Source organism: Olea europaea, unplaced genomic scaffold (genome assembly GCF_002742605.1).
Source record: "Olea europaea var. sylvestris unplaced genomic scaffold, O_europaea_v1 scaffold2655, whole genome shotgun sequence".
Taxonomy (NCBI): domain Eukaryota; kingdom Viridiplantae; phylum Streptophyta; class Magnoliopsida; order Lamiales; family Oleaceae; genus Olea; species Olea europaea.
The window spans coordinates 48798-68602 of record NW_019244912.1 but is presented as its reverse complement, the minus strand read 5'-3'; the positions used below and the strand labels follow the sequence as shown (position 1 = coordinate 68602).

Genomic DNA, 19805 nt, shown 5'->3' with positions numbered 1-19805 from the left:
ATTTCAACGTTTCATTGCTTAAAAAAGACATTTTCACCATTTTTAAATGTAAAATGACCAAAATACCTTCCTATTTAAATAAAATAAAAAAAATAAAATAAAATATAAAATAAATTGCAATCTTACTTCTAAATGTTCTAAAAAGTGCAAGTAAGTCCAAATAATTATTAAGGACCTAATAACACAAACGTTCGTACATTTGACCTGTAGTATGCAAAACGTCCCTAAGTTTCAAATTGATGAAAATGACGTTTTTCACAGTGAAACGTGAAAACGTGGATGAAAATGCACAAAAAAAAAAAAAGAAATTGAAACGTATGGACATTCTCCACAAAAAGTGTCAAAAGTAAGACGTTTTTTCGCAAGAAGTGTAAAACATAGAGATGTTTTGTGTTATTAGGCCTAATTAAAATTGAAACTCTTGTCAAACCGATGAACCTCCATACCATTTTCAAAATACCATCATCCAAACTCCAGCGGCACCACTTATTCCGGAGAGATTCATGTCATTTTCCAACACACCAATCAACTATACTCACCAGGGCGCTTCTCGTCTTCTCTAAATGGGACTGCCACTTTAGAAATAAAAAAAACTCTTACCAATCATTGCCCAAACCGCCGAACTCCATACCGTCGAACCACCTATTGATGTTTTAAGACCATGAAGAGAAGCATCCTGGTGAGTATAGTAGATTGGTGTGTTGGAAATGAGATGGATCTTTTCGAAACAGGTGGTGCCGTCGGAGTTTGGATGATGGTATTTTGGAAATGGTAGAGAGGTTCTGCGGTTTAGCAATGGTTTCAATTTTAATAAGGTCTAACAGCACAAAACATCCTTACATTTGATACTTCTGGTGGAAAACGTCCCCACGTTTGAATTTCTTGCAAAAAAGTCCATAAGTTTCAATTTTTTTACATTTTCATCTCTATTTTCACGTTCTATTGCGGAAAATATCATTTTCATCAATTTGAAATATATGGACATTTTGCACGCTACAGGAACGTAGGGACGTTTTGTGCTATTAGGCCTTTAATAATTATTTGGACTCACTTGCACTTTTTAAAATATTTAGGAGTAATATTGCAATTTATTTTTTATTTTTATTTTCTTTTTTTTTGTTTTATTTGAATAGGAGGATATTTTGGTCATTTTACATTCAAAAATGGTGAAAATGACATTTTTAGCAAGGGTAATTAGCACAAAACATCCCTACCTTTAAGGTTTATTGTGAAAAACATTCCCACCTTTCATTTTTTGACATTTTTGCCCTTATTTTCACATTTCTTTGCAGGAAACGTCCTTTTCACAATTTTTAAGTAAAATGACCACAATACCCTCCTATTTAAATAAGAAAGAAAAGAAAGAAAAGAATAAATTATAATCTTACTCTTAAATGTTTTAAAAAGTGCAAGTGAGTCCAAACAAATCTTTTCAAAGCCTAATAGCACAAAACGTCCCTACATTTGGCCTATAGTGTGCAAAATGTCCCTACATTTCAAACTGATGAAAATGACGTTTTCCGCAATAAAATGTGGAAATAGGAATTAAAACGTAAAAAAAATTGAAACGTAAGGACGTTTTCCACAAGAAGTGTCAAACATAGAAATTTTTTGTTATTAGGCCTTATTAAATTATTTTAAAAAAAAACTCTCTCTCTCTCTCTCTCTCTCTCTCTCTCTCTCCCCTCTTTTGCTCCAAATAAGACTACCATGATAGAAGTGAAAAAACTCCAACTAACGATCACCCAAATCGTCGAATCTTCGTACCGTTGAACCATTTATTAATATTTTAAGACCATGAAGAGATGCGCCCTAGTGAGTATAGTCGATTGGTGTGTTTAAAATGACATGGGTCTCTCCGGAACAGGTGATACCACCCCTATTTGCATTCGTGAGTTGGGTATTTTGACTTGTAATTTCAAACAAATCTATTTTGATGAAGGTTTTAAGGTTGGATGTTAGGTGATATGTGTAGTGGGAAGAGAGAGCTTTTCAGTGGTATGATGGTCCAGCAGTTTAGGTGGTTATTTGCTGGAGTTTTTTTACATTTAAGGTAGCTGATCCATTTGGAGAAGAAAAGAAGAGAGATTTTTTTTTTTAATAATTTAATAAGGCCTGGTAACAAAAAATCTCTATGTTTGACACTTCTTGCGGAAAACATCCTTACGTTTCAATTTTTTTATGTTTTAATCCCTATTTCAATGTTTCATTTCGAAAAAGTCTTTTCACCAGTTTGAAACGTAGGGACGTTTTGCGCACTATAAGCCAAACGTAGGGACGTTTTGTGCTATTAGGCATTAAAGGATTATTTGGACTCACTTGCACTTTTTAAAACATTTAGGAGTAAGATTGTAATTTATTCTTTATTTTCCTTTCCTTTTTTTGGTTTTATTTAAATAGGAGGGTATTTTGATCATTTTACATTAAAAATGGTGAAAAGGGATGCTTCTCGCAAAGAAATGTGAAAATAAGGGTAAAAATGTCAAAAAATGAAATGTGGGGATGTTTTTCACAATAAACTTTAAAGGTACAGACGTTTTGTGCTAATTATCATTTTTAGCAATGAAACGTTGAAATAAGGATGAAAATGAAAAAAAATGCAATGTAGGGATGTTTTTCGCAATAAGTATCAAACATAGGTACGTTTTGTGCTATTAACCCTGTGAGAAACGTCCATATGTTTCAAATTGGTGAAAATGACGTTTTTCGCAATGAAACGTGAAAATAAGAAGGAAAATGTAAAAGAATTGAAACGTAGGTACGTTTTTCGTAAGAAATGTCAAAAGTAAGGATGTTTTTTGCTATTAGGCCTTATTAAAATATTAAAATTAACAAAAAACTCTCTCTCTTTCTCTCTCTCTCAAATCTTCTTCTCCAAATGGATTAGCTACCTTAGAAGCCAAAAAAATCCAGCAAACCACCATCCAAACTGCTGGACCACCATACCACCGAAAGCCCCTCATTTCTCTCTACACATACCATCCAACATCCAACTTTGAAATCTTCATGTCAATAGATTTGTTCGAAATTGCAAGCTAAAATACCCAACTCGCGAATGCAAATACTGACGACATTACTTGTTTCGGAGAGACCTATACCATTTCAAATACACTAATGACTATACTCACTAGGGCGCCTCTCTTCATAATCTTAAAATATCAACAGATAGTTCAGTGGTATGGATATTCGGTATTTGGACGATGGTTGGTCGGAGTTTTTCATTTCTAAAATGACAGTCCCATTTGGAGAAGATGATAAGAGAGAGTGAGTTTTTTTTTTTTTGGTTATTTTTAATATTTTATTAAGGCAATAGCAAGAAACATCCCTACGTTTGACACTTCTTATGGAAAACATCCATACATTTCAATTTTTTTTTGTTTTCATCTCTATTTCCACATTTCATTATGAAATACGTCATTTTTATCCATTTGAAACGTAGGGACGTTTTTCACACTATAGGCCAAACGTAGGGACATTTTTGTGCTATTAGGCCTTTTAATAATTATTTGGTCGCACTTGCATTTTTTAAAACATTTAAGAGTAAGGTTGTAATTTATTTTTCATTTTTTATTTTTCTTTTCTTTTTTTTTTTTGTTTTATTTAAATGGAAGGGTATTTTGATCGTTATACATTAAAAATGATAAAAGAGGACATTCAGCGCAAAGAAATGTGAAAGGTAAGGACGATAATACCTAAAAATGAAAAGTATGGATGTTTTTCACAATAAACTTGAAAGATAAAGACATTTTGTGCCAATTACCCTTATGAAATATATATGTTTATGCTGATCATTTAATATTCTTTCTACCTTTAATCAGATTAAATATTTTTATTCTTATATAAACTTTAAATTCATAATTTATCATGACGTTACTTTTGAAGAAGCACAACTTTGTAATTAATTAACATTCTGCTATAGAAAGCATACTCGTGAAGAGTTATTATTTCTAAATAATACTTTGTTGTTGCTTTTGAAGTAGCACAACATTATGATTAATATTTTTGAAAAATATTACTCGTGGATCTGTCTACTACAAACAAAATATCGTTCCTTATGAAACAACACAATAATGTTAATATTTTAAAAGAATATTAATTACTCCAACGAGCATGATATTACAATTTCAATATCCCATAAGAATATTGTCTTAATGATCCTGAAAAAAGCATAACTTAAACTAAATTTATTTTAAACGAATATTGTATTGTTGCTCATGTAGAGCACAAATTTTAATGTCACATCATTTAATTCGAAGGTAGAAAGAATTGTTAATGTCAATATTTCAGAAGAATATTAATTTATTTCTATGTAAAATCACGAATTAAATTACTCCATTTCTCTACGTGTCTATTCTTGCATACGTATTTATATATTGATAATCTAGTTAAATTTTACTTACTCTCGAAAACTATAGTTAAATACTATCTAATGTAAATTATATTTTTACTCTTGTAGAGTAAATATTTGTATAATTTATTATAATAATATCCAATTCCTCCTGAAGAGTAGAATTATAGATCTTGTTTGAGTCACATTATTTTCATAAGAATGAATTTTTTTAATAGTGTATTGATTGAAAATGTATGGTTAAAAAATAAGAAAAAGTTTTAAATTTGGATGTAATTTATTTTATAGAATAATATGTGGTTGAAATGATATCAAATCACTATTTAAGAATGTATTTTTTGAAAGAAGATAGATCAATCAGGGCCATAATTTGTAAATTATAATAATATTTTATTGCTCCTGAAAAGAATAAATTATTAAATTATAACTTTTATTATTCCAAAAGAATATTGATATATTGCTATTAAGGAAGCGATGGTAAAATACAATGTGTTCTTAATAATAGCACATGTTTCGAGAATTATATCATTTTGAATTTGTGTTTATCCATGAAAGATAACATATAACTCATGTCATATTGACATTGATTAGTTTATCTACTTGATTGAATATTATACCCGTATATAATATTTGATCATATTCTTCAAAATTAGATGATTGACATATATCTTATATTGAACTAGAAGTTCAACTTGTCTTATTGTTTGACATAAGCAGTTAGACTATTATTGGATCAATAATCATGCGGAATTAAAAATTTAAATGGATATTCAATTGAGAACCAGTATATACGTCAATCCAATAAAATCAAATATGATGTTTGTTCTCTTTCATAAATTTTTTTCATTAGTTATTATTAGCTAAAATAGATATTGAATTCTCTATATTTCTGAAAATTAGTTAGGGTGACAAATGGGCCCTATCACCTAACGCGTTGAATATTTAAATATTATTTGAATTTAATATATTTGATATGAAAACTAGATAATTGCATGATGTTCGCAACAAAAAGTTTGCTTAATTATGCTCATATTATAAGCATAATTTTTAGATTGTACAATCNATTAAATTACTCCATTTCTCTACGTGTCTATTCTTGCATACGTATTTATATATTGATAATCTAGTTAAATTTTACTTACTCTCAAAAACTATAGTTAAATACTATCTAATGTAAATTATATTTTTACTCTTGTAGAGTAAATATTTGTATAATTTATTATAATAATATCCAATTCCTCCTGAAGACTAGAATTATAGATCTTGTTTGAGTCACATTATTTTCATAAGAATGAATTTTTTTAATAGTGTATTGATTGAAAATGTATGGTTAAAAAATAAGAAAAAGTTTTAAATTTGGGTGTAATTTATTTTATAGAATAATATGTGGTTGAAATGATATCAAATCACTATTTAAGAATGTATTTTTTGAAAGAAGATAGATCAATCAGGGCCATAATTTGTAAATTATAATAATATTTTATTGCTCCTGAAAAGAATAAATTATTAAATTATAACTTTTATTATTCCAAAAGAATATTGATATATTGCTATTAAGGAAGCGATGGTAAAATACAATGTGTTCTTAATAATAGCACATGTTTCGAGAATTATATCATTTTGAATTTGTGTTTATCCATGAAAGATAACATATAACTCATGTCATATTGACATTGATTAGTTTATCTACTTGATTGAATATTATACCCGTATATAATATTTGATCATATTCTTCAAAATTAGATGATTGACATATATCTTATATTGAACTAGAAGTTCAACTTGTCTTATTGTTTGACATAAGCAGTTAGACTATTATTGGATCAATAATCATGCGGAATTAAAAATTTAAATGGATATTCAATTGAGAACCAGTATATACGTCAATCCAATAAAATCAAATATGATGTTTGTTCTCTTTCATAAATTTTTTTTCATTAGTTATTATTAGCTAAAATAGGTATTGAATTCTCTATATTTCTAAAAATTAGTTAGGGTGACAAATGGGCCCTATCACCTAACGCGTTGAATATTTAAATATTATTTGAATTTAATATATTTGATATGAATACTAGATAATTGCATGATGTTCGCAACAAAAAGTTTGCTTAATTATGCTCATATTATAAGCATAATTTTTAGATTGTACAATCAAGAAGGTAAGTTACACTAATGCTAGTGTTGATAAATGGTTTAACACTATTATTTGTTAAATACCTACAATAAAATTAATTGAGAACAAAGTAGTTCTTATTTCTGTTTAGAGAATGTTATTATACATTATGTCAACATTAAGTTCTCTATATTATAATTGGCTTATAATCAGAGCATGTTTTCTTCATCTAATTATTTAATAGTGTAATATATGTACAAATAATCCACCACATTGTACTATGATGAAATGTAAAGAATACTGAGAAGAAATGGTAGTTTGAACCTTTATCTCAAGTATGTGATATTTCCAATTTATTGATTGTCAATTTTGATTGAACAATTCTTTCAATATTGGGGGGAGGAATTAAGAAGTAGAAAATGATTTATAAATGCATCTCTATCTAAATCCTCACAAAAGATAATTCGAACTAGAAGTTCGAAAAATAATTTATTTAAATGCATTTACTGGCTAAGGAAATCAATAATATCTCACATGTCAATTTTAAATGCTCAAACTCGAATTAACATTCTAAAGGACTATCAGTGAATATGATATTTGGTGGCATGCCTGAAACATAACAATATTCGATTCTAATATAAAAATTTCTAAACAAAAATAGAACAATTAGCAATGATGGACATATTAAAAAGGCCTGTACTCTTGATAAGTATTTAGACTTAATAATTTTTAAAGCCCTAGAACAGGTTCAGGTATTTGAAATAATTGAAAATTGAGATATCTCAATAAGTTATGTAATTATGAAGAAAGAAATAGAAAAAAGTTGTCGATAACAATTTTGTACATGATGTACTGCATCATATAACGAGGTATTGAAATAAATGTATCAAAATATATCGATAGAAATATTGATTGGACAAACAAAATGGGTGTAATCCTAAATGAAATTTACTAGAAAACCTTAAATTTCAGGACCTGCAGTTCAAAAATTTAAAGATGTATATTCATGCAAAAAGAAAATGAGAAAAATGTCATCGTAAATTTCGCAAAGATCGTGTGGATGAAATCATGAATCCATATCATGCTATTTTGATGATACATGAACTTTAAAATACGTGATAGTCAACTCATTTGATATAACTATTAATTTTATCTTGAAATATTTAATATGCTTGAAGTATATAATTCAAGTAATATTATTGTGAGGGGGAATAAATACGTATTGTACTCTTATTTTCTTGGCTAAGGTTTTATCCCATTGAATTTTCGTAGCAATGTTTTTAATGGGGCAAATTTTGTAGTGTATTTAAAAGAAAAATGTACTCATTTTCCTTCATTATAATTTTTTTTAATAAGGTTTTAACAGGATATATTCTACATACAAGACATTTACCCTCAAAATAATACTCTGATATATATGAGACTCCTAAAAAAATCAAGAAGAGATATTTTTTGAACCATTATTTTACTACAGTCATCATGTTTTGTCTCTCTAAATTTTTTTGAAGACATTGATGTACAAAAAATGGGTCGCTTGATACAAAAATTGAAATCAGGATGATCAACAGACTGCTTTTCCTTCAATCAAGTTTTGTTTTATTAGGTTTTCTTGACAATGTTTTAACAAGGTAATATTTTGTTACTTCAAATTATTTTTTACTCTTTTCTTATTTGTTGGCATTTTTGTCCTATCGGATTTTTACCAAATAATGTTTCAATGAAATAGTTATTATGTAAAAATTTATTCAAGGAGGTCTGTTGTAAATATGTAGTACTTATGAATGACTTTTATACTTCTGCAATCCTAATCATTATGATTGTCGCATACCTTGTAGCCCGAATTCTTCCTTATAAGATTAGATACGAATATCGACTTAAAAAAAAAAAAAGAACTCTATATAATTGTCTAATTCTTTATCAAATTCCAATGCAAACTCCTCTTCATTCAACTCATCTTCCATGTCCTTCGATGTAAAATCATATTCATCGGACCCCTCATTTCAACTTGAGAATTTCTACTATCTCTTATAGTTGATAGGATATTATTAACCTTCTCCTCATCATCAGTCATCAACAATCCGAAATTTTTCATTACAAACATCACTTGCAAGTAAAATTAGAGAAAGATCAAAGAAAAATGAGGCTCAGAGTAGATAGTTTTCAACTCTACAAAAATTTGTTTTGATTTTTAATTTTTAATTTTTTTAAATGTCAAAACTCTATATTGCTATATATAATTTATTGACTTGGGTGATTTGAGTTAATTTAATATTTGTTAGGTTCAATTTGCTTCTATTTTTTTAAGTTATAAAAATAGGTTGAGCTTTTCAAGAGTAGTCTAGACATAATTTTTAATACAAAAGAGTGCTTATATTAGCATTTAAACAAGCATGTGGTCAACGAAATGAGTTAACTACGTTATCATACGCACACCCATATGCGACACGTTTCGAAAATGCATCGAGTATATGCGACCGCAAATATAGGCGAAGCATATGCGTGCATTTTAGTACACTGATTAAGAATGCATCTAGACTCCATTATATTTTAGAATGAGTGGTTTGTTCAACATCAATGGGTTAGATATTATTTCAAGCAGAATGTTATAAACTCATAATTCACTTGTTGTGAGGAAAATTTTGATTGAAATCGGTCCAATTTATGTAGTGGTGTCAAGGTGAGTTAAGTCACCATGGCTGGGTTAACCCATTTCGTTAAAAAGTCAGATCGTAGCCGATCCATCTTGATTTAGAGGCATAACATATTTTGTTACCTTTTGTTACTTGTATTATTTTTTTTTTTTTAATTCATGGAGTAGCATATATATTACTATGTTATATTTAGAGTAACACGTGTTACTCCATCATAAACTCTAATATACCCGATGACACTATTCCAAGCATGACCGTCTCCTGTGATTGACCACCATCACCCATTATCTCGCAAAGATCACTTTTAGCACCATCACACTCGAAATCGAGCTAGTAAACCATAACTCAAACCAAACCAAATAAACGACAACCCTAATGCTACCGATCTACATCTTCTACCACACAACTCATCCACCACTCATATGCCATTATGTTACCAACACAGAACATTACCAACACAGAACATTATGCTACCAATATAGAACATGAGTACATTTATGTTTCCAATCACTTGACCACCACACCACCAGACCAATGGAGTTGTGGAAGCTGATAATAAGACACTTAAGGTAAGGACATCTTGAGCAAAATAACATTTTCTGTGAACTTAATGGAAAAACTAAGATCACCACTTGCTAACAACAGATTTAAATCACGATGATCCACCCCCAAGCAGATTTGTGAACCTCATTATATTTGAATCACACATGAAAAAAATTTGATTACTACATAAAATTTAAGTGACGATCGCATAACACCGTATGGTGTGAGTGCTGGCAACGACATAAGATTACCAATGTAACATAGTCTGCTATAAGTTATGGCAGTTACAGAATGAATACAAGCCACGAAATATTTGTAACACATTGTATTACAAAGTTTAGCTTACAAAAGTAATAAGAAAAAGTAGTATTTTGATTAGAGAGAGAAATTGAACATCTCCTTGAGAAATTGTTTGAATTTGTAACTTATTTGCATAAATTATTCAATTATATTTTTAAGTAGATGGATTCAAACCTACAACTGATCTGAATCAAGTCGGATGGACTCATCCATTTTGACGTCACTTATTTATGCCGCTGTACAGGACCAGAAGCAAGTGATGACATTATTAGAAGATCTTTATCATACTATTGGACCATAGACATGTATATGCCAAGATGTGGCTGCAATTTATAGTACTTTTATCTCTTTCTCTAATCAAAGAAGCATTCACTCTCTCAACCGCCATTGCAAGTTGCAACTGAAAATCTGTGAGTCATGGAACCCTCTCTCCTTCTTCACCATCCTCTCAAACCCACTCTCTTTCATCACTCACTTCTCTTTACAAGTGAGTCCTCTCTCTCTCTCTCTCTCTCTCTCTCTCTCTCTTCCTGTTGCATATAGTCTTTGCAAATTACACGGCCAAGATTCTTGGAAATTAAAGAGAGAATTTTTGCATCTGCAGGAAAGAGAACCTACAACAAGGATGCATCATTCTTTCCGTGCCGCTGTTCTTCTTCAGAGGCTTCTGTGCTGAAAATGTCGTTTCAAAATGAGGGAAGGAGGGCATTCACGGCTTGTCTTCTTGCTGCAGGTTCCCACATTTAATCTCAGAGTTTTCCCTTATTAATATAAGATTTTTTTACTTTATAGAATCTTTTGTATATTCTGGGTTCTCTTGATGAATATTTGTTGATTATTGAAAAGGAATCTTGTAAAGTAGGATTAGGATTGAATCGATCAAATATCGAATTCTCCAATTCCTTGGCGACAATTTGATCTGTATGCCTTTGTCTTTTCGTGTCAAAATAATGTTATTGGGCAATCAAATTTCTTAAATTCAGTTATAATTCAAATCGCTATCACATACTAGTTACTAACTATCATATTTACATTTGTATCATCAATCAGCAGCTGGAATTTCTTTCTGTGGAGCAGCTGGTGCTGCAAGCACAAGTAGAAGAGCTGTAAGATATCTGTTGCACAATTGCAAAATCTAATATATCTCGACTCTAGTTACTCGCAAAAGTATTCACATTCACGTGTAAATGTATTACATTTTGCTTATAAACCTCAATTTTCTTGATTTTTACTTGCTGCAGCTTAGGGGCGCCAAAGTACCCGAGAATGAATATACAACTCTCCCAAATGGTCTGAAGTTAGTATATGCTAACAATTCTCGAATATCTGCTTTTTGCAATTTTTGGGTGTCCATTACTATATGCCTCTCCTATTCAACCAGTAAATATTGAATTAAATTTTACTGCTAAGACTCTAAAGATTCAATAATGTTGTTCTTCGCTCTGTTACCGTAAAACCTATAATAGTTATTTTGTGGGATTAGTTATGGTGCGTGCTATTATAATCTGAAACTCGTACGGTTTTCCAAAATCAAAATTACTAGTTTTTCATTCATCTGCTCGAGTTCATCTACAGAATAAGTTACTGATGCACGTTTCGTGCATTCCTCCAGAGACAGATCGTAGCTTAACTTTCTTATAATGTATAATTTTTCAGGTATTATGACTTGAAAGTTGGTGGCGGACCTGAAGCTGTGAAGGGATCTCGGGTTGCAGTATGACTGTACAAAGTTAAAAGCTTTAATATCTGTGTACATTACTTTGTTGATTTTCACAATATGAAATGCACACACTTCTTCATCCTCTGTAGTAGGTAGTACACAAGATTTTCTTATTCTAGACTTGTAACGAGGCATTAACTTTGATAATTTCTCCAACGCTGATTGTCTCTCTCTCGTCTTCTGTAATATACATGGAAGAACTTATGAGATTATTCTGAACCGCGCAATATCTACTACTCAGTAAACTGAATTGTGTCACTGTTCATCACATTTAGGTCCATTATGTCGCTAAGTGGAAGGGAATCACTTTTATGACTAGTAGACAAGGTCTTGGTGTTGGTGGTGGAACGGTAAAATTTGAGAAGTACTTTATTGTTCGCTTAGCTATTCAATATATCTAGCGTATTTTGTTACAAAATTTTGAACGGTAAAGTTCTGCTAGCATGTTGTTAAACTAATTTACATCCGCTTTTCTGGTTGATCTAGCCTTATGGATTTGATGTTGGTGAGTCGAAGAGGGGTAATGTTCTTAAAGGATTGGACTTGGGAGTTCAAGGCATGAAAGTAGGAGGACAGGTGAGATGAATCTCTGACACGAATCTGCATAGAACATTTGCATCGAATGTTAATGAGTAAATCCACAATCTGCAATAAGGGGTTCATCTATTCTTGCTTGTTAGTTGAAATATTTATATTTTGCAGCGGCTGTTGATAGTTCCTCCCGAGCTAGCTTATGGTAGCAAAGGGGTACAGGAAATTCCCCCAAATGCAACTATTGAGGTAATAAGTCGTGGTTTCTTGTTTTGAGGTCATGGTTTATGAAGTTACTTCTACTAGTACAATAAAAGACTTTAGACCACCTATCTAAAAGACTTCAGCACGAGCTCCTCTATCGTTATTTTTTCCCCTCAAGCCGATCAAAGTTCATTCCATAACTCTTAAACTCGATCTGCAGTTGGACGTGGAACTACTGGCCATCAAACAAAGTCCATTTGGGTATGTTATCGTTCTTGAGAACATTCTTGGTCTTTCTGTACCAAATTGCAGTTCGTTTCTAGTATGACATTACATTTTATGCTAACAGCATTTTCTTTGTGCAGATCTCCTGTGAAAGTCGTTGAAGGATAATTGAATTGTTCGGCTCCTGAGAGTGGAAATTCACAAGGTCTTGCTAATACTTGGATAATTTTTAATGCGAGCCGCCAAGTTACTTTCAAGTTATTGATGCACAGGACGTGTTATGTTTTTGTGAATTGATATCATACTACTCATTACAATTTATAGAATTGTTTCAGTACATTCAATTGGGTTAGCGTCATAAGATTTAAATTCTTATAAGAAACTCAAAAGCTGTGTCATGAGATTTAAATGCTCATGGGCGCAAGTCTGTAACAACTGCAACTCCATCATATCTAAATTACTAAGCAAGAACGCATCAAAAAGGTAATTAGATGTAGAAGACAGTATTTCTAGGCTAGCAATGACTATCACTTTCCTCTCAGTTGACTGCAACTTGGGCAGAAAGATAATTTGAATGAATTGCATCTTGGCTTGACAATTTGGCCTTTGAGAGCTCGAGAACCTGAACAGCTTCTGCCACCTTGGAAGCTAGTGATTCCGGTGACTCTAATAGTAGTAGTAGTTCTGAATTGTCCATCTCCAAAAGCATACCCGTTATCTTTGCAGCAAGATCAGGCTGCAAGGAATATGAATTTGCATAGAAATTCCATTAGCATAACCTTTGAAGCAAGATTATAAATTTTAGATGCCCCTTCATTTTTCTCTCTCTCTCTCTTCTTTTTTTTTTTTTTTTTTTTTTTTTTTTTTTTGGGGTGGGGGTAGGATTTTCAGGAAAAGCAAGCACTGTGTTTGGCAAAATCATTTATTCATGCAAAACATGATCGAGCCATCTAAATAATTATCATGAACCCCTAAATTGATCTTCTTCTAAGCATTGTTCTCAGTAATAATCAGTTATTTTTATGCATAGAATCGTGATCAGAAAAGCTCTAACCAATCTACGAGATTAATAATATATACAAACACATATTTGAATCAAACAAAAGGACCAAAAAACTATATAAAATCCGTACATCCAAATATAGCAGTATAAAATGAAAGAAATATTATGAAGAGAAGATTTTACGTTATGTTGACTGACGAGGGGATACAGACGCTCCCCAAGCATCTGTTTTTGCTGCTCTGGAGGAGCTGCAGCAAGCTGGCTACTTAACACCTCTGATCCATCAGCAATGGGAACGGGAGATCCTTTGCTCATCTCATGTGAACGCCCATTTGGCACATAGACATGCCTAGCATGCTGAAAAAGTTTACACAAATTTTTTGTACTGGTATAAGTTGCACAAACACTACATTTTGAAGCTCAGGAGCTTTAATGTGAGTTGAACAATAAATGAAGCATCAAAGTACCAAAAGTGTCTATATTGGACAGTTTTATAAGTGGGGCATAATTCACAAAATGAGCAGGTATTTGAGAACATTTTTTCATCCAAACAGAATTAATTCAAGCCTAGGTAGTTAACATTGAAATATGAAAAGGTTGTAAAGTCTGCACAAAATCCAATAAGCTTTATTTGGTGCCCCCTTCTCCCTTAAACATAATAAAGCAATGGTGAAATATTAGTGTTTCTCGTTCTTAATGAAGTTCAGGTAAAATTTTGTAGCAACACACATAACATAAACTCACTCACCAGCCATTTTCTTCCAGGAAATATTACCCTGTTGCTGTGATGTTGAAGCTGGTATTTTCTTAAAAAACGGATACATAAACAAATTCCATACAAATTTATAGACTGAGCATCCCAGACTCCTAATGTGGAAAACCCTACCAGTGTAGAGTCGCACAAAGTGCCACCACTCAATCCCCCCACCCCCACCCCCACCCCCAAAAGCAATTGCCTTCTCATCAACAAAAAGAAAGAAAAGAAAAAAAGACAGGCCTAGCAGGTAAAAGATGTTCCTTATTTCTGTGACATAACTCTACTATCAGTTCATGTGAAAGACATTGAAAATGGAAGGATTGGTATAAGTACTTAACTATAGCATATATTTTCCCCACATATAGGCAAGGAACAATACATGGAATATCAATAGCATAAAGTCTAAAACTCAGTGAAAAAAAATTATGGACACGTGGTGTATAAGTCAAAATAAAAGTATAAATAAACCTGGTGCTTGCTTGAATCTTTCGGTAATACCATAAATTGAGTTGGTTGTTGCAAATGTGAAGAATATGTGGGAACGCCACCCTGGGGTGGCACATGCCCATTCATCCTACCCCTGTTTTGTCTATTAGGTCTTGGATTATTAGGACTCTGTAAAAATGAGGAAAAAGGAAGAAAATAAACATCTTGAGAGCACATAGACAATAACAGAAGACTGGCATTCATCAGAGAAGCAGTTTAAAAGACTTCAGTGCTAAACAAGATCTTTTCCTAAAACTAACCAAGGGAACAGGAGATGTTTGAAAAGCAGGCCTGGAAGGATCTGCAAAGCCATTTGCCCTCCATCCTGGCCTCATCCCCAGAGGTTGATACATCAAACCAGGTCGTGCAGGATCTTGTGAAACAACACCAGGAGACGGGTAGTAAAGAGTAGGATAAGCGCCAGGAATAACAGCCGAAGGTCCTACCAACCCTGTAATACGGTGCGCATATTGTAGCTGTAGCTGAGCTTGTCTTTCTTCTTTCCTCTGAGCAATAGCTGCATACAATGGCTTCCGATGCAACATGAAACCTGTAAACATCCATGGACAATACTTCAGCATCACAATACATAACTGTTCCGAGTACTGAATTTTTAGCACTATAAAACTAAATGAAATCTAGAATCTACCTATGGGAAAAAGATAAGAAAGTAATGTTTACTCGAGGTTCAACATCAACTGTAGGCAACATAGACCTAGGAGATTTCCAATGGTATTTGCTGAGACAGGGAAAATGATAAAATACTATCCAGCGTCTAAAGCAAAAGGAAAGATTCCAAGAGGCCATTTGCAATTGCTATGCAAATGATTGTTCAAACGGTTTTCCACCTAATGCAACCAATTTCTACACAGGGTTCAAGACAATGGAAGAGCTTGCATACCGTGATAGAGAATTAAACATCCGCCTCAAAAACTTAGAACCCACAAGCTCACCAAAGAGAAACTTCCAAAATTTTGGACAAAATAGCCTCAAGTTTTCAAAGATATCAGTAGAAGTTTCAGAAATTCTCATAGCATCTGTTGACTTTTTTGTCCAAGAGATCAACTTATGTGTTTATAAAATACCTAACATCAACCATATCCTACACTTGATGCTATCGAATTTAGAAGAGACCATCCACGGAGGGCAGGTGAGAGGAGAGTGGCCATGGGGCAGCTAGTCGAGAGAAAATCTCATCTTTTTAAGCCCTACGGGAATATGACCGACGTTGGGGTTTTGAGCCTCTACTATTATTTAAACAGTCTCATACCCTGAAGGATGCAAACTATAATTTTCAGATCAAAGAGGATCTAGTGTGCATGAAGAGTCAAGACCATAATTAAAAACTTGGCTCCAAATGATACTCACACTCCTCCAAATATTTGAATGTATGAAAATGGGTATAATATGATAATGAAAAAAAAATTAAATAAATAAAATTACCACAGATATAAAATGGTAAAATAGCAACACCTTTATGGTATCTCAATAATAGCATTTAAGCAAAATAAATTGCACATAGAGGTGTGATGCACAGTCACAATAGCGGCATAAGGGAACCAGCTCTGAAATGTCATGACCACCATTATATTGGTCAGTAATGAGATCAGCCTTTGTTAGTTCCTCATGCCACAACAGTTGCGTATTTGCATCATGATGAGGAAAAGTTCATACAACAGTCTAATTGTCTGTTGTTAAACTAAATTATGTATAAATCAAACAGAATAAACAAAATATGCAAGTATGCCTGAATCTCTGGAACCAAAATATATGTACATAGTCACATGCCTATCTTTAGATGCCTTGCTTTTCCATTCAATCTTGACTCAGTAAACATACTCACCGTGAAAAGTGTTCACAGCTTTAATCGCCTCCTCAGGCATGGAAAAACAAACAAATCCAAACCCCTTACTCATTCCTTTATCATCTCGCATAAGCTTCGCAGAAGTAATTGTACCACACTGACTAAAGTGGTCCCATAGCTCATCATCAGTTACGTCATCATCAATATTCTTCACATACACATTTGAAGCCTGAAATTTGAAGGTTGAAAGAAAATTATAAACATATAGATGATATAAACATTTTTACAAGTTTTCAAAGAACCTTGTATTTCAAGATTTTCTCCCTTCTTTTCTCCTCAAACTGGCGGCGTAGCATTTCTTCACGTTCTGTTTTCTTTTGTGCCCGGGCCACATATAAAACCTTTGAGCCTACTCAGAACAAACAACATGATAAGAAAAGAGTTTCAAATAGCAGCTTTGGCAACTTCATCATACAATTAAGCTCAGTAGAAATTGATGACCATACCAAGTTGTGTTCCATGGAAAGCTTCCAATGCAAGTTTGGCATTGTCCGGGTTCTCGAAGTTGACAAATCCAAAGCCTCTTGATGTTCCATTCTCATCTTTTAAGATGGCTACGCTCATAACTTTTCCATACTCAGAGAACCTCTCCAAAAGGAGTTCTTCGGTGACATCTGAATCCAAATTCTTCATGTACAGATTTGTGTACTTTGCTTCAGGATTGGTTACAGCCCTCTCACTCTTCTTCACAAACTTGCCGACATAACTGTGCAAGTAAAATGTCGTTGGGTTATAAGCAAAACATTTATTAATGATAAGAAAATTATCACGCACCATCAAAAACTTTCATATATAAATACACAAGGCAGATAGAATTTACATCTTTTTGTCTCCAACGACGGACCCATTAAGGTTCTCGATGGCAGCATTTGCAGAGTTTTCACTCTCAAACTGGACAAAGCCATATCCTTTGCTTTTCCCATCATCAGATGTGACAACTTTACAAGATAATACATTACCAAACTTCTGAAACATTTCTTGAACTTTCACACCATCAATAGACTCACTTAAATTCTGCAGACAAAGCCCAGAATAAAAGTGTGAACCAGTTCAAAATTATCAAATAAGTGAATCGCGAAAGAAATAAGGATAATTCACAGCAAACCAACAATATTTGTGCATTAAAACAACAATATACCTTTACAAACACATTCCCAATCCCGCTTCTTCTTGCATCTGGATCACGATGCGACCACATAACCCTTATTACTTTGCCATTCAATGTAGAATGATTTTTCATCTCAATAGCATGGAGAGCTACTCAAAGAAAATGGGAAAGAGTTAGTATGGTAACTCTATTTAGGAAAGACGCTACCGTTATCAATGTCAAACAGGCGAATCAAAATGATGGCACTGCAAAATTATAAGCCTCACAAAAAAACCCAACTATTAAAATATGTAGCAGACTAGATGTCATCCTCCCTCGAATCTTTATAGCAATGAAAAGTTAATAACTGGCTGGATTACCAAAGGCATTTACTAAGCAATATTTTGCATCATCTCTTCAGTGTTCCCTCTGTTACAGTTGAACTGTTAATTGATATGGTCAAATACAATAAAATGCAAACCCGTGAAACAATATTAGCGTTTGATAGACATTTTTATATAAAAATGTATTTTAAAATATTAAATTGATGTGAAATGTGTGGTTGAAAAATAAGGAAATTTTTTTTATTTACGTATAATATTATTTTATTAAAGAATGTGTGGTTGAAAAGAAGTAAGAGAAAAATGTATTTTGAATAAAATGACTACCAAATGGGGTCTAAAATTCAAATCTCTGTTAATCCAGTACAGATGGGATGACCCACTAAGTATGCTCTCACACAAAAGATAACGCATGAACGCAAATCTCATAGACGCATCATGATTTTGAGCAAATAATAAATTGATGATAACTCTCTTTCCACTTACAAAAAGAAATCAATTACATGAGGCCTTTTCTTCTTCGACCATTAAAAAGGGGGAAATCTGCAAATCAGTTCGAATCTTAATTTTCAAACTTGACAAATAAACTGAAGCAATTCATCAGTAAATCGTGATCAAGACATACGAAATGCTAAAGGCCTGCAAAAAATGTGCATGCATCAATTTGCATAGGTGTGGCGATTTGTAATATTCCGAGACCAAATTTTTTTTATCCATTTATCAATTTAGTTTTATGAACATGACCAATCCGGCCAATTCAAACAAAAACTCGCATCGAATTTTAGCAGAGAAACTAAAATTATCGAGTTGAAGGAAAATTCAATCGTAAAAACCTATCACAACACAATATCACTCCGATCCACTCCCCTCCTCCCACACACACTTCGCCTCACGCATGTACAGATCGATAAATAAAAATACAATGCACGTAGACAAAATAGTACCATCTCGCGGGGAGATGAAGTTAACGTAGCCATAACAAAGAGAGCGGCCGGTGGAGGAGTCACGGCAGACACGTACGGATGCCAGACTCTTAAACTCCGAAAATGCATCAAACAACTGCCCATCCGTCACATCCTGCTGCAGGTCCCCCACATACAACGACGCCGGAGTCGCCGGTACCATCGATTCTGCTGCCATATCTTAGCACAACAAATTAGTAGATTTATCTGTATATATATATCTTTATATATGTGTGTGTGTGTGTAACTGTATGTATGTAAATATGCGTGTCTCTGTAAAGAAACTGAAGGTTTAGAGAGAGAATGGGGAAGCAAAATTAGATGGAAATGAATGAATTTGAGAGTAAATAGATACCGAGAATAGAGAGAGAAAAAGAGGATACGATTATAAGGAAAATTTTGGAAAAGAGGAAAAGAGAATTATGGATAGAAGATGAGGATAAAATTGGAATTCGAATTTCGTTCAAGACTCGCGTGTGTGTGTGTGTGTTTTTTCTTATGGGGGGATTTTGCATGGACGCGGGAGTTTTGTGGCGTTCCGCCGAGCGCATACCAGAAAGAGATTGTGTGATGACACGCGCCTCTTAAGGCGCGTTGTCCGTCCGAGCAGTCACGTGTTTTTGGATGTGCAACAAATTCTACTGATTCATCTTATGCGAAAAATTTTCCC

The 19805-nt window shown here is 32.9% G+C and overlaps 2 protein-coding genes across 3 annotated transcripts; one reads left to right on the top strand and one right to left on the bottom strand.

The window, feature by feature from the left end:
* The first annotated feature begins 10286 nt into the window (after positions 1 to 10286).
* LOC111383298 (peptidyl-prolyl cis-trans isomerase FKBP16-4, chloroplastic) lies at positions 10287 to 12979 on the top strand. Of its 2 annotated transcripts, none has more exons than XM_023007381.1 (10): positions 10287 to 10442; positions 10560 to 10688; positions 11009 to 11061; positions 11197 to 11252; positions 11612 to 11669; positions 11951 to 12025; positions 12162 to 12251; positions 12378 to 12455; positions 12631 to 12671; positions 12776 to 12979. In XM_023007381.1, the coding sequence occupies exons 1-10, from the start codon at positions 10373 to 10375 to the stop codon at positions 12801 to 12803; spliced, it is 678 nt and encodes a 225-aa protein (XP_022863149.1). In that variant the 5' UTR covers positions 10287 to 10372; the 3' UTR covers positions 12804 to 12979. The 2 variants fall into 2 exon arrangements, with proteins under 2 accessions (XP_022863149.1, XP_022863148.1); XM_023007380.1 differs by having other exon boundaries at positions 11006 to 11061.
* An 11-nt stretch (positions 12980 to 12990) lies between these two features.
* Positions 12991 to 19602, bottom strand: LOC111383297 (polyadenylate-binding protein 7). Its single transcript, XM_023007379.1, has 10 exons — positions 19118 to 19602; positions 17884 to 18002; positions 17566 to 17759; positions 17192 to 17451; positions 16988 to 17094; positions 16725 to 16914; positions 15142 to 15431; positions 14864 to 15010; positions 13822 to 13995; positions 12991 to 13371 (listed from the first exon to the last, which is right to left on the bottom strand). The coding sequence occupies exons 1-10, from the start codon at positions 19311 to 19313 to the stop codon at positions 13174 to 13176; spliced, it is 1875 nt and encodes a 624-aa protein (XP_022863147.1). The 5' UTR covers positions 19314 to 19602; the 3' UTR covers positions 12991 to 13173.
* Positions 19603 to 19805: the final 203 nt, after the last annotated feature.

Bases quoted from the DNA above. Each gene is read 5' to 3' on its own strand.
- LOC111383297 (XM_023007379.1), bottom strand. From the start codon at position 19,313: ATGGCAGCAGAATCGATGGTACCGGCGACTCCGGCGTCGTTGTATGTG. The intron at 17,452-17,565 runs GTAAATTCTATC...TTACTTGCACAG, and splicing joins GTCGTTGGAGACAAAAAGAT to TTATGTCGGCAAGTTTGTGA. The intron at 17,095-17,191 runs GTATGGTCATCA...TGTTCTGAGTAG, and splicing joins TTTCCATGGAACACAACTTG to GCTCAAAGGTTTTATATGTG.
- LOC111383298 (XM_023007380.1), top strand. From the start codon at position 10,373: ATGGAACCCTCTCTCCTTCTTCACCATCCTCTCAAACCCACTCTCTTT. The intron at 11,253-11,611 runs GTTAGTATATGC...ATAATTTTTCAG, and splicing joins ACTCTCCCAAATGGTCTGAA to GTATTATGACTTGAAAGTTG. The intron at 12,026-12,161 runs GTAAAATTTGAG...TGGTTGATCTAG, and splicing joins TTGGTGTTGGTGGTGGAACG to CCTTATGGATTTGATGTTGG.